This window comes from Vipera ursinii (genome assembly GCF_947247035.1).
Source record: "Vipera ursinii genome assembly, chromosome: Z".
In the NCBI taxonomy this organism is placed as follows: domain Eukaryota; kingdom Metazoa; phylum Chordata; class Lepidosauria; order Squamata; family Viperidae; genus Vipera; species Vipera ursinii.
Window position 1 is genome coordinate 79,928,643 of NC_139517.1, and position 15,505 is coordinate 79,944,147.

Sequence of the window (15,505 nt, forward strand, 5' to 3'; positions counted from 1 at the left end):
TCTAGAATGCCCAATGACTGTTGAAACTATTGACAGGTAGCTGTTAAAGACAGGAGTGGTCCTACACTGCAGTTTATTTGCAACTGACAATCAAAGATTGCAGAATTCATACAGTTTTATGTAACTTTATCCTTGCAAGCATCCATAATTTTAGGAATAAAGTGGTTTAGATGCATGACCCTAATACAACTTGGGAGCAGGAGACACTCTCATTTCCCTCCCTTAAATGGCAATAAAATTGCTTACAAGCAATGAAAGCTGACCCTCCCCACTATCACAGAAGAAAGGAGAATCAGTGCTGTCAGAAAAGTGAGATGATTTTGAAGGTGTGTTTGGAGAAGAAGAGGCTGTCAGATGTATGACTGTATTATCAAGTCAGGAGCCCAAATCCCAGGTCTACTTGTGAGTCAACCATCCTCAGGAAAATATCTGGAGGCCAACTTCAAAAAGGGATTCATCCCTCTTTCCAATTCACTGGTATTAACACCCTGTTTGTCCCCCCAAAATGGGAAACAACAGCACTGCTGAGATCTATTAGACTTATTACAATAAGCACACATCCGTACAAAAGTAGACTTAAGCTTACAATCTAATCAGAACGAAAGGTCACAATATTTAACAGCCTTTGATAAAGTCGTGGCGGCGAACCTATGGCACGCGTGCCACAGGTGGCACGCAGAGCTCTCTCTGCAGGCACGCGTGCCGTTGCCCAGTCCAAGGCCTTAAGTCCCATCCATGAGCAACCTGCATCAAAATCTCCCTGGGCAAGTAGCTTTTTAAGCTGGGTTTTATAAAACCTTTTCGCTTTAGGCCTCTGCCGCCGTGTACAAAAAAACCAACAACAGTTCAATCAATCAATTTCAACATCTTACGGGGGAAAAAACCTCACAAAGTTGAAATTCATTGAACTTTATTTTTAATCCCACATAGCGGCGGAGGAAGTGATGTGTTGGAGCTGGAAAAAAGATGCCACGTGGGGGTGGGGGGAGTGGTGGGAGCAGGGTGCTCCATGTGAGGGGTGGGGCGGGGCCTGTACATGGAGTAGAGAAGCAACACGGTGGTGCTAGCATGGTGGTAGACCAGTTGCTTCCCTCCCCCTGCCAGACATCTGCCAAAGCCACACAGGGTAAGGTTGCCGAGATCTCGTGAGAAGTTAGAAAGTCTGATAGAACTTTTTTTTTTTACCAAGTCCCACAAACACATGGCAAAGGCTAAGAAGCGAATGGAGAAACTTAATGAAGCTGAAAGGTAGGTTAGTAAAAAAAATGCTTGGGGGAGACGAGGGCATCTGGGGGTGGGAGTGGCAACCTTGCATGGTGGCAAGAGGGTGGGGCATGTGCCCATCCCATGCTAGGTCAGCCCCTGCAGCCCTGGGGTGGCCGTGCTACATGTTGGCAGGGCGTTGAGGTGGGGGCTGGCAGACTGACCAAAGCAGCAGGTGGAGTGCTGGAGGCTCGGAGAGAGATGGTGCTGAAGCGTGCAAGGAAACAAAGGAAATTTTTTTTGGGGGGAAAAAAAGGTCAATCAATGAATTCCAACTTTGCAATCTTTCACGAGAAGTTGGAACTGATTGATTGACCTTCCCCCCCAAAAAAACTTTCCTTTTTTCTTGCAAGGGGTGGCGGCAGATCGTGAGTCAGGTAAGGAAAGAAAGGCAATTTCTGGGGGGAGCGAGGATTTCTTTCCTTACCTGCTCCACTTGTTCTGAGGCCGCTTTCCATTCAACCGCATTGCTCTTGCCAATGGCCTGACCGCCCACTCAGCACCCTCCCTCTTTCCCTGAACCTCTGGCAATTCACCTGCTACTTTGGTGGCTCTGTAAGCAGAGCTGCAAAGTTCTCTTCTCTGACAGAGCCACAAAAACTGTAGCTGAATGGGCAGGTGAGGGGGGAACCTGCCCCACTTGTTCCACGGCCACTTTCAGCCGAGCCACATTGCAGAGGCATTGGGTGCAATACGCGAGGTGGCAAATGCCATGCCATGCCACGCCAAAATCGGCTGTTTGCTGCCTCCTGCGCAATGCCATGAGGCCGCAGAACAAGCCGGGCGTCAGTAAGAAACTGGTATACCAGATCTCTCCTTCCCTACTCCGTCTGTTGCTGGAGGGCTGGCCCAGTATTTGCAGTGGGCTGCAGAGCCTGAGAGTGCGCCAGTCAAGGGGGTGGCAGGCTGTGGCTACTGATGGACACATTTGGCCTCCATGCGCTCGCTGTGTGCAGGGGCTGATGGTGTCAGGCAGTAGCCACCCTGGTCCCTGCCTTGCCCTGCAGAAATGGCACCCCTGCCCTACCCCGTCTGGTCTCACCTCATCCCGCAGGACGAGCCTCCTGCCCACTGTCCCATCTGCCAGAGACCCCCTGGATCTCCAACACTGCCCGGCCCCCACAGGCGTCCCCCCCATGAGCAACATCGAGCAACACCCACACCCAGTCTGCCATGACCATTGCAGCCACGCCCACCCAGTGGTCATGCCCACCCACTGGGCCACGCCCACCCGGCACCCAACGATAAATAAGTTTTGGGGTTTGGGTTGCAGTTTGGGCACTTGGTCTCTAAAAGGTTCGCCATCACTGATATAAGATATGGAAAGATTGAACATACAATGCTCCATTTCAGCCAAGTTAACTGTGAGGCTGTTTTTTTCTAGATTTATGAATGACACTTTCAAAAGATGTTTTGATACATACATTATCTATTTGGGTGACATGTTAATTTATTCTAAAGATCCCTCTTGCATGTAATCCATGCCAGAAGCGTATTGCAAAAATTACAGATTATCAAGCTTTTTGCTAAATTAGAAAAATGTGCATTTAATCTGATTCGCTTGTACTATTTTGGTTACAGAATATCCCCAAAAGGCATACAAATTGATCCAGCAAAGGACTAGTCTATTCTATCATGGCACACCCATGTAATACAAAGGATATATGGGGCTTTCTAAACTTTGCTAACTTCTGCAGGAGATTCATCCCTAATTTTGCTGAGCTTGCAAAACCACATTATAATTTCTGAGAAAAGGCTGGCAATTCTCCTGCTCAACCCAAGAATAAGTGACATTTCAAGAGTTTAAACAGCTCTTTGTTTCTCAACTCCTCCCCTAATCATCCTGACCCCTCTCATCCCTTTGGTGTGCAGAGAGATGCATCAGATGTGGCAATTTAGAGAAAGAAGGAGAGGTAGTTATGTCTATGTGCATTTTGCTTGAGAGCACTCAGAATTAAATTATGACATTATCAATAAAAAGCTATTGGCAGTAAAAATTGCCTTTCAACTATAAGGACACCTGCTGGAAATAGCAGCCCATCCTAAGCAAATTCATACAGACCATAAAAAGAGTTGCTGCAAAACACCAATTCAGACCTCAGCAAATCAGCTGGACATTTTTTTCTCCTAATTTGACATCTCATATATTCCAGGTTCCCAGAACAAGCTTCCAGATGCCCTCTCACATAAATGGAGCATGAGATTCCTCAGTCACATTCCCTCTCCCCCCCGCCCAGCAACACAACTGCAACTAAGCTACCTTAAATCCTATAGTAACACAGATGCTAGGGCAGGGATGTCAAACTTGCAACGTCACATGACATGTTGTGACATGACTTTCTTTTCCACTGCTGGCAAAGGGGTGGGTGCCGTTTTGGCATGATACATCTGGCCCGTGGGCCCGCAGTTTGACACCCCTGTGCTAGGACCTGATGGATAAACTCAAGGAACTCCAAGGTACAGATTTGCCTTTCACAATAGCGCGCGGGGGGGGGGCAGCTATTGCACCATTTATATGTGCCTTTAAGGGAGGGGCTAGCACAGCTATACCATGAAATATATCACAAAACAGTAGGAGATGGGGGTATATTCAGTACTCAATTAAGAGCCCTGAGAAAATTTTGGTGGCCCTGCATCCACAGATAAATTAGGGATTGTTTCTTTTTGGCCTATATGTTAGAGATCAAAAATCCCTGATAAGTGGCTGGATTGTAGGATACCTTTTTCTAAATTTCATCACTGATCTCCCTCCAGTGTGGGAATATATTACCATACTGGTAGTAGTGGGTTTAGGGACGCGGTGGCTCAGTGGGTTAGGACGCTGAGCTTGTCGATCAGAAGGTCAGCAGTTTGGCGGGTCGAATCCCGAGTGCCGCGTAACAGAGTGAGTGCCTGTTACTCGTCCCAGCTTCTGCCAACCTAGCAGTTCGAAAGCACGTAAAAATGCAAGTAGAAAAATAGGGACCACTATGGTGGGAAGGTAACAGCGTTCCGTGCGCCTTTGGTGTCTAGTCATGCCGGCCACATGACCATGGAGACATTCTCGGACAAGCGCTGGCTCTTCGGCTTTGAAATGGAGATGAGCACCGGCCCCTAGAGTTGGAAACGACTAGCACGCATGTGCGGGGGAACCTTTACCTTTACCATTTCTTTCTTTGCATGGATCTCCTAATGGCTGAAGAAATAGTTCAATATTTTTGGATTATGTTTTTAGATTCAGGTAGTCCTCAACTTACAACCATTTGTTTAGTGACCATTTGAAGTTACAACTCCATTGAAAAAAAAGATTTATAATCATATGTCACACTTATCACTCTTACAGCATCCCCATGGTCATGTGATTAAAATTTGGATGGTTGGCAATTGGCATGTAATTATTTTCAATGCTGTAAAATTTAATACAAGTTTTATTCTAGTCTATTAATGAATTTGTGACATTAAATACACACACACACACACACACACACACACACTTTTATATAGCACTGACAATCTCTATAGTAATAATATAAGAGATGTTAAATAAGAGATGTTAAATAAGATGTTAAATATTCAAATGCTGCATCATTGCTTGTTGGAACTCTCAATGCAGTCTCAAGCACAAAATCTAAAAAAGTGTGGGTACACGCATATGCACACACACACACACACACACACACACACACAGAGCGTATTTATGTGCAAATTTCTTTGTTTTTCTATTAAGCATTCTATTAAGCAATTTAAGTTTTGTTTCAATGTGCCACAGAGTTAAGGTTTTTCATTCTCTTGCTAAAGAAAATATTTCCCAGCTGTAAGATTGTTTTGTTCTTTTAATCTACTTTCCTCTTCATGAACACAATGATAAATGAAAATGTTATAAATCCTTCTGAGCTCTAGTTTATTTCCACTTCTTCCTTCAGAATTAATATTATACCTCATCAAACATACTGTCAGAAAAAAATATGGCAGTTTGCAAAAATGTTTTGATTATACTTTATGTCTAAACACTTCAGAACGCATGACTATATTAACAAATATTACTGATTGTAACAGACAAGTAGTTTGCACAGAAAAATATTCTACAACCATTTCTCATTTAGTGACTGTTTGCAAATATAATGTAAATTAAAAAATAAAAGCATTTTCCAACCAATGCATGCGTTTAAAAACAAATTTCATGTACCTGATAGCAAAAACCTTCACAATGGAATTGTTTAAAATCTAGTCAGTTTCAGATAGCAGCTGGAGGGGCCAAAGTGTTCTAATTAACTAATTAAAGTCTAGATGCTAACTTTGTTAACATGATTAGCACTTTTAGGAAAACCGTGTACTGTGGAGAAAAACGGAGACATGGTAGTTCGTTTTAAGGAATCTCTCCACTTTGCAAGGGGGCAAAAATAATGTGGTGGTGTGAAGGGGCTGGCTCAGGACATTAAACAGAACTTTATGTAAATCATATATAGTAAATAGTGATTCTGGCAGCATCTCTCTTTTTCAGTCATGTGTTCACTTAGCAATCATTTGGATTCAAATTTAAGGAAAGATGTTCATTGTTGAGAAGAAAAAGGTGTAATGACCAATCCAAATACAGACACTGTAGCTTTGTTTCAATATTTCCGACATCAAAAGGCCCAATGGCACACAGGTTCTGGGAACCAACAGCTATTCCTATTACTGGAGCTAGAGCTTGGTACCTAATTTTGATATGTACTTTAATCCCATGTCAGGAAAAATTGATAACTTGTAAACTTGAAAGAGAAGAGTATTGTTTTGGGCCTAATTTGCAGAAGAGCCAAGTCTGGCCCAAATCAGGACTGTTTTTATGTGGTCAAACTGCAATGACAGAAGCAGATGGAGCTCTACCTAAGGATATTATAAATACTCCTTATTTAGGCGTTTGATATTTGGGGAATATACTTCATGGGTTGTAATAATAATACTAAAACTAATACTAAAAATGGACTAGGGAGACTGAAACATCAACTTAATTTTCTTCCCTGAAGACTTCAGCCTAATTTTAAAAGCTTTTCCATAGTCCAGGAGCAGCATCCATACATGAAACTGAATTAAGATGACAAGATGCAAATGGAGGTTTTACATTCACTGCACTCACTGGACATCTGGAATAAAATAATTCAGCTTGATTGCTGCGAACACTGTCTTTTTGTTAGAAATACATGGGGACTCTGTCGACAACATTATATTGTATAGCCATATGTTGTAAAAGGCTCCAGAAGTTAAAACCCTCTGATGTAATTTCAGAGGAAAACAACCCACATGATCTATTTGACAGATTATATTAAATTAAGATATTTATCTGAATTATCTCCAAAAACAATTTCATGATTCAAGAAATTAAATTAAGAAATTTATGAATATAATGCAGTCCATAAAAGGATCCTGTAAATAGTATTTGAATTTTGTGAAATATGTTAGTAAACTAGTGATTACTATTAGTATAGGTAGTCCTCATTTAGTAAATGTTCATAGTTAGTAGGATGATAAAAAGGAGCTTCCTGACCAATCCTTGCATTTATGACCACATATCTATAGAAAATTGAAATAAGGTCATAAGCAGTCACAATTTTACTTGGTAACCACTTCAGTTAAAGACTGAGTTGCTGTAATTACTGTAGTTGATAAACTATATTACTATTCAGTCTGAGAAACAGTATACTTCTTCCATTTGATGTGGTTGCTTTTTTCCATAAAGCATGCAACTTTATCAGAAATGTATATTTAATGTAAGGATGGAAGGTATTTTTGTCTAACTCAGGGCTTTTCAACCAGTGGTACAGGTACCACCTGTGGTACATTGGCATCTGGCAGGTGGTATGCGACCATCCTAGAAAAGTGGTAGCGGGGGAGGGGAATGAGCTGAACCGGTGGCAGCACCACACAAGCCTAAACAAGAGATGGCTGGAGCTGCAGGGCTGTCAGGGCTCAGTGGAAGCGCTTCAGCTGGAGCTCGGCGCTGATTCTGGCGCTTCTGAGCCCAGAAGAAGCGCCGATCAGCTGGAATATTGCAGCATCTCCAGGGTCTTGTGATTTACATTCAGATGCTTGGCAACTAATTCATATTTGATGGTCACAGTGTCCCAGGGTCATGTGAAGTGATCAAAACCTGCTGCAACCACCTAGCAGATGGGGGGGAGGAGAGAATAAAAACCAAACACCCCCCCACCCCACCCCTGCTGCCAATCCTCAACAGAAATGCTCACAACAATGAAACCTCAGACAGGAGGAAGAGCGCCGCCGGGCGGGCAGGCAGGTGTCTTGCTCTGCTGTGGCTTGGGGGGCACTTTTTTCAGTGTCATTGTAACTTCGAACAGTCAATAAGCGAACTGTTGTAAGTTGAGGACTACCTGTACTTCATCACTTTTTTTCCTTTTTTTTGGTCATCCAAGTTTTTGACACCTAGCTAGGCGACTGGTGGTACTCATATGTTGCCATATCCTAAAAGTGGTACAATCAGTGAAAAGGTTGAAAAGCCCTGGCCTAACTAGCCTGATCAACTAAATCAATCAACTGTGCTGTTTAGTCAGGTGAGAGATACTGTAGCCAAATCATCCTTTTATAGCAATGTTAAGAAATATCTAATATTTAAATCTTTAAATGTTTGAAGTATTGTTACCATCTACATTGAAGGAATGTTGTACTTTGTTTGATGTCTTAACAGATCTGATAGAATAGATAATAACAAGTGAACTAGGAGGTAAGAGCAAAATTTTTAACATCTTTATAAAAAATTTAAAATTCATTTTAAAGGAATATTTGTTATGGATGACATTTGAGTCCATATCTGATTTAATTACAAAAAATCAAAACTGAGTATCATATATACTTCTTGACTGCAAACTAGAAATTGAAATAGTAATATAAAAAGTTTAATTAGAGATTTATGTCAAGAACTTGAATATTTTTTCTGATACTCACAGTTCCACCAACTATTCTTCCTAGCGGATACCATGCTCTTTCATCAAACCAATTTAAGAATTCATAAAATCCATGTGATGCAAGATGATGTGTTGATCTGTAGTTAAACCTAGAAAAAGTAGATCAGATGTTAAAAAAACCCCTACTAATTAACTTCAGGTAAATGTTCAAATTCATATAATGCTCTTTGGGGAGCTAATGCTTGGAATTTCTAATATCAAAATAAAATATGGCCAGTTACTCTTTCCCAAGCCTAGAAGCAGGCAATGGCAAACCACTTCCAAAATCTTCTCAAGAAAGCTTAAGGGTTTTGCACAGGCAGTTTATCAGGATCAATACTGAGTCAAAGGAAAAGAAAAGGCAGTATTTATTAGTATGACTGAATTGCTATTGGCACCCGTATAGACACTCTTGTATACGTATATATGAATAAATATTCCATTCAATTTTAAAGAAGAGCTCCAGAATCTTTACTTTGTTTTACTAAATGGGAAAAGGAAAAAAATTGCTATTTCATCATTTTTTTTGCTTCCAACTCTAAAATATCTATATGCTTCATGACATTAAAGAGGAATGAATATGCAACTATGTTTTGATTTTATATATAACTTTATATTTAACCTACAAATATCAGTTTGTATGATGATTATTATTAGGGAAAAGGGAATGCTATAAGTCTAATTCACTTTTAAAATGTATGATAAATTTAGAATTACTATTTGCAATTAATTAATATTTATGGAATTTTTTACAGATTTATATAATGAAGGTTAGATTTTTTAACAATTAAAAATCAAATCTGATTATAAATAATCAAGATATTCACGGAAGACTTCAAGTATATAGGATTCTTAGATTTTATTCACTACCAAAAAATATTAGTTTGCCCGAATAGAATTATAGACTGTACTTTTCAGTATGGATGCTTTTATGACAGTGAATATGGAATGGCTATTAAAGATGAATCTTCCAAACTTGATAACCCCTTAGCATGATGGATTGCAACTAACATTCTAAGGAAGCATGGCATAATGGGAATTATAATGCAAACATCTGGATAACGATACTGCTTAATTTTAATAGGCAGAAGCTGCCAATTTGAAAGTATATAGAAGGAATAACATGGTTCTCAGTAAAGAATGACAAGATTTTAATATAATTACAAAGTAACATCAAATCAACTATTACTGAAATTCTAGCTTACACTTGGCTCAAAGGAAACATGCCACACTAGTGAGTGTAAACCTTACTTCACAGAAAATATTGATGTATGAAAAGCTAGACAAAGGAAAACCTTAATCCAAAAGCGGTCTCTCTCTTAACAAAAAATAAATTTGTAAAAATAAAGCTAAGACTTATTCTAAAGATAACACGAAATGAAATGGGAAACAATTGATTTCAAAATTTACATAGAATGCCTAAGAACAAGATTTAAGGAATACCCAAGGGAATTCTAGCCTTTTTTCATTCTTTGAAAACCAGACATATCAAACTTCTTTTGAAAGTCCTTCTTTATAGCAACGGTCTCATAGAGCTAGTTGGATTATTGTAAGCATCTTCCTTTACAAGTATGCAAGCTCTGATATGCTGTTCATTCATTCTACCTTAGTTTATTAACCTCTATTTTCAAACAATTCATGCCAACATTGAGGCATCGTCTATATATGTATGTATATTTGTATATATTTATGTATATATGTAGATGGAGAGACAGATTTGTGTAAATCCCAGTTTGTTTAAAAATATCGCTTTTTGCTAGAAGAAAAGGTGATAATATATTTTTAAAGTTCACGTGACAATGATATGTATATAAAAACATTTCTGACACATGTAAATTAAACAACCCATCATCATGCTCATAAGCAACTATCAAATATTAATACTTTCAACAAAAACATTATGCTGAGGCAAAATACAGCTAAATACTTGGAAACTTTATATCCAATTAATTGAATTGCAGCAGAAAATTTAAAAGCATTATACACATTGTCAGGGAGGATTTAACTCTGCCAAATTCCAAAGTGATTTCAACGAGAATTGTTCTAGAACAGAGGTGTCAAACTGCGTGCCGGATGCATCATAGCAAAACCACCCCCATCCCACTGCCGGCAATGGCAAGAAAGTTGTGATATGTCAAGATACATCATGTGATGTTGCGAGTTGACACCCCTGTTCTAGAAGCTAGACACTGATTCTTATAGGTCAAATTGACAGAAAAGATTCTGAGTTTACAAAACTAGTTTAATGGCCTGCAACTTTAATGAAACTGCAACTGGTTCCGCAAACAAGAAAGGAATTTATGTTTGCATGTAAACTTCAGGTTAAACAGCAACTGGGATGAAGATTGCTATCACTAAGCAACACAATTATCATTTCTTTATCATTATCATTACTTAGCAATAGCAATCCTGGCAGTCCCAGTTTCTCTTAAACCTCAGAGCACATAGGTTATGTGGGAAGGGACGGGAGTCCAAGGCAATGAGCATGAGGCTACCATGCAAGCAAGTTGTTGGAGGCCTTGGAAGGGCCGTTGGAGGCCATGTCTAGTTCGGCAAGCGGTGCTGCAAGCATGCGTGTTATTGAGATCATGGCCTAACAATAACATGGTTCTGGCTTAATGATTGTAACTGAGGGTACTGGAACTGTCATCACTAAACAAAGTGATGTCTCACTTAATGACCACTTTGCTTATGAATGGAAATTCCAATCCAAGTAGGATTAAGTGAGAACTACCAATATGGCTTTTAAGAGAGAATAAGTTCCTGTTCAGGAGAATAAGCCTCCTATTCAGAAGAAGGAGCAAGACCAAGAGACAGATAAGATCTACTAGGAGATTAAGACCTAGATATAATTGAAAAAGATGGAGGAGACTGGGATACTATCAATAAATATTAATGGTTTAAACCACAGGTCTGCAACCCGCGGCTCTGGAGCCGCATGCGGCTCTTTCAGCCGTCTCCTGCGGCTCCCGGTCCTCTACCGTGTGCAGTCCAAAAAAACAACAACAGTGGGACTAAAAAAGTTCAACCAATCAATTCAAATATGCAGGGTAGTTGCATATCTTGCCTTGGCTCCACTCTTCAGTCAACCCCTGTTCTGTGCATGCGCGCATGTACGCACATGCACACATATTTTTTGCGGCTCCCAGTTTTTCCTTTTGTGAGGGAACCGGTTCCGAGTGGCTCTTTCACTGTTTCAGGTTGCTGACCCCTGGTTTAAACTCTCCCTCAAAAAGGAGAATTTTTTTTACAAAAATTTAATTTTACAAAAATTAAACATGGATATAATTTGTCTTCAAGAAACGCATATTAAGAGGCAACATATTAAAATTCTAAAGCAACCAAAAACTGGCAAACTTTTCTTTGCATCGGCATCTCAAAAGAAAAGAGGAGTCACTTTTTATATAAAAGAAAAGACGACTCCCAAACAAATCTACACTGATGAAGAGGGGAAAATCTTAAGGATGGAAATTATGATGGACCAAAAGCAGATATTAATGATTGGAATATATGCACCAAATGACAAACAAGAACAATTTTATCTAACTCCACAAGAAAATATTAGATCTAAACTACCAAAACTTCTGTATAATGGGAGATTTTAACACAATAGTGGATGGAACTTTGGACTATAAAAGTGCTAAGCAAGGAAGGAAAAGAGGAAATCTGTTACCTAGAGCATTTTCAAAAATTATAGAAGAATTCAAGATTTTAGACATATGGCGAGAGGAAAAACCCAGAGAAATTACAATATACATTTTACTCAAATAGACATAAATCATGGTCAAGAATTGACATGATATGGATTTCGTTGGACCTGAAACTGATGATTCAACAGGTGGAAATTGAAACTAATGACTGGGCAAACCATAATCCAATAAAAATAACTTGGAAAGAAATTAAGAAGAAACCTAGATGGTCTCTCAACAAATCGATATTGAAGGAAAAAGAATTTCTACAACTAGCGACAAAGGAAATGGAATTTTTCTTCAAAATAAACAAGAAGGAAGAAAAATCACTCCAAAATGTTTTGGACACTGCTAAAGCATACTTTAGAGGCCTGGTTATAACTTATATTGCTAAGAAGAATAAAGAAAAGAAACAACTACAATTAACTTTGAGGAATTAGAAATCTAGAATCAGATCTACAAATAGATCCAGATAAAGTAACACTCATAAAACAAATGGAAATAATAAAGCATAAACTAAACCTAGTTCAGATGGAACCAATGGCCGAACAGATTAAACGGGCCAAACAGAACTTCTTTGAAAACGCTAATAAACCAGGCAGATGGTTAGCATATAGACTGAAAAAAAGAAAAAGAAAAGAAAATGATAAAGAAATGATACAAAAGGAGAAATACAGTTTCAAAATGATGCAATGAAAAAAATTGTTAAAGAATATTATGAGACTTTACAGGGCAAAGGAAGTATCTGAATACAGCAGTACTTAAAAAAAGCAAACCTGCCAAAAATCCCCCAGAGTATTTGCAATATATTAAATGAACCAATATCAATGATAGAGATTACAGAAGCTATAAAAAGGCAAAAAAAAAGAGATAAGACTCCAGGGCCAGAAGGACTACCTGCAGAATTTTACACTGCGTTACAAGATTTTTTTTTTTTAAGTTAAGATGTCTTAACTCCAACCTTGAAAGATCTTTGCAATGAAATTCTCCTGGAAACCAAAATACCAAAGACATGGACTAAAGCTAATATTACCTTAATACCCAAAGAAGATACAGAGTTGACACACATAAAAAATTACAGACCAATATCATTATTAAATGTAAATTATAAAATCTTTGCTTCGATAATGGCAGAAAGAACTAAGAAATTTTTGAATGAATTTATACAAACAGACCAAAATGGGTTTTTACCAAAAAGACACATAAAAATAACTTAAGAACAATTCTGGATGTTTTAGAGTACTACGAAGCTCACCCAGGGAAGCAGGTGGCATTGATATTTCTTGATGCACAAAAAGCATTTGGTAATCTAAATTGGCAATTTATGTTTCAGCAGCTCATTGAAATGGACTTTGGGGAAAACTTTATGAATGCAATTCATGTGATTTATGATAAACAGACTGCCAAAATAATTGTAAATGGAGGCTATACAGAAAATTTCAGTATCAAAAAGGGCACAAGACAGGGATGTCCCCTATCCTCACTATTATTCATATTAACCTTGGAAGTACTGAATAGAAATATTAGACAGGTCTGTGAGATTAAAGGATTAGAGATTAAGGGTGAAAACTACAAATTGCAAGCATTTGCGGATGACTTGGTTTTTATATTAGAACCTTTGGAAACAAGCACAAAATTGTTGGATACAATAGAACAATATGGAGACGTCGCAGGCCTGATGATAAATAGAGAAAAGACTAAAGTTTTGACAAAGAACTTAATAGAAAAACAGAAAACACAACTTACAAGAAAAACAAATCTTCAAATAGTTAAAAAAGTTAAGTATTTGGGAATTTATCTAACAGCAAGGTGTATAACTACAAGAGGATAACTATATAAAGTTATTAAAACAAATAAAACTGGATTTAGAAAAGTGGAAAAATATCCAACTGTCAATGCTGGGGAGAATAGCTACATTTAAAATGAATATTTTACCAAAATTACTTTTTCTATTTCAAACCATCCCGGTAAAATTAGAAAAAGCCTTCTTTGGCTTTTTGGGAAAGGGCGGTATATAAATGTAATAAAATAAATAAATAAATAAATAAATAAATAAACTAAATACTACAGTATTAAAATTTATTTGGCAAGGAAAAAAAGCACGAATTAAAGTGAAAATGCTACAAGACATTAGAGAAAGGGGAGCATTTAGACTCCCAGATTGGAAGTTACCAAGCAGCTATTTTAATGTGGAAATAAAAGACTATTATACGGGAGGGGCATGACTTAACAGATTGGCTGGCATGCCTTCCTATGGTATGGGAAGAACAAAGCACACAGATACTTCCAGAACCACGTTATAAGAAATGCCCTTCTTTTAGAATGGGAAAAAATAAAAGAACAAAACAGATATCTGAATGGCTTTCAACAATGGAAGCCTTCGCTTACCCAAATTTGATTAACTATGAGAAACTTGTAACATACAAAGACTTATTGGACAATGAAGGAAAATTGAAATCTAGACAAGATCTACAGCAACAAGGTATTAACCTAGCATGGTGGCCATACCTACAAATTCAAACAAGATATGAAAAAGACATGAAAATAACAGCGTTTACAAGGAACAGACAGAACTGGATCTTATATTGTTAAAAACAGATGAAAAGCTGATCAAAAAACTCTATAGATTTTTACTTAATTTAAAGATGGAGGAAGAACAAGTCAAAGAAACAATGATAACTTGGGCAAAAAATGTCTGACATTCTATGGAGCTTGAAGAATGGGAAAAATTATGGTACAGAAATATTAGACTAACTAAAGCTGTATCATATAAAGAAAATTTGTATAAAATGTTCTATAGATGGCACATGACACCAGTGAGATTAACGAAAATGTTTAAAAACACCTCAAATGTTTCTTGGAAATGTAGTCAAAGACCTGGTACTTATTACCATATCTGGTGGACATGTCCTAAAGCTAAAAGATTTTGGTTTAAGATACATTTATGGTTGGAGAAGATGATTAAAAAACAAATAGAATTTAAACCAGAATTGTTCTTGCTAGGAATGATAGGTCCTATGACAAGGAGAGCGGTTATTTAATATTACATGTATTAACAGCAGTGAGAATTATTTTTGCCCAATACTGGAAAAATGAAAATTTACCATCTGAAGAAGTATTAATAAAGAAAATACTAGATTGTGCAGGAATGAATAAACTTTAGAGATTAATGAGAAAGAGGATTCAGTTTATTATAGAACTTGGCAGTGCTTTTTTTATAAAAGAAAAAGGTGCTGGAACTCACACATGTCATACAACCCGCCTTGCCTACTCTACAAGGTTCCATCCAAAAAAGGTGCTGGAACTCCGTTCTGAGCGTTCTATGAGAAAAAAAGCCCTGGAACTTGGACTAAATTTTATCAATGGCTAGATAACCAAATTAGAGAGAAAGGAAAGTGATATGTATTTCTGAATGTATTTTACTAAGAAAAATATTATGGATTGAAAACTTAATATTTTTTATTACAATTTACTATATTTATTATTGCTATCAATCATTAACTCTAATATTCTCATTTATATACATGTAACCAGACAATATGCTGTTTACCAAACATTGAATGTTATCGGGGGAAACCCTAACCCCTAGCCCAACCTTCCCTGTATTCCAACCCCAATCCCCACCCCCCTTTTTTC

The 15,505-nt window shown here is 37.9% G+C and overlaps 1 protein-coding gene across 3 annotated transcripts in view; it reads right to left on the bottom strand.

Moving 5' to 3' along the window:
- STT3B (STT3 oligosaccharyltransferase complex catalytic subunit B) overlaps positions 1-15,505 on the bottom strand; it is a 62,817-nt gene that overhangs the window by 33,819 nt on the left and 13,493 nt on the right. For all 3 annotated transcript variants that reach the window (XM_083376136.1, XM_083376135.1, XM_083376137.1), the window contains exon 2: positions 8,182-8,290. In XM_083376136.1, coding sequence (XP_083232262.1) covers positions 8,182-8,290 — 109 coding nt within the window. The remainder of the gene's footprint in view (positions 1-8,181; positions 8,291-15,505) is intronic.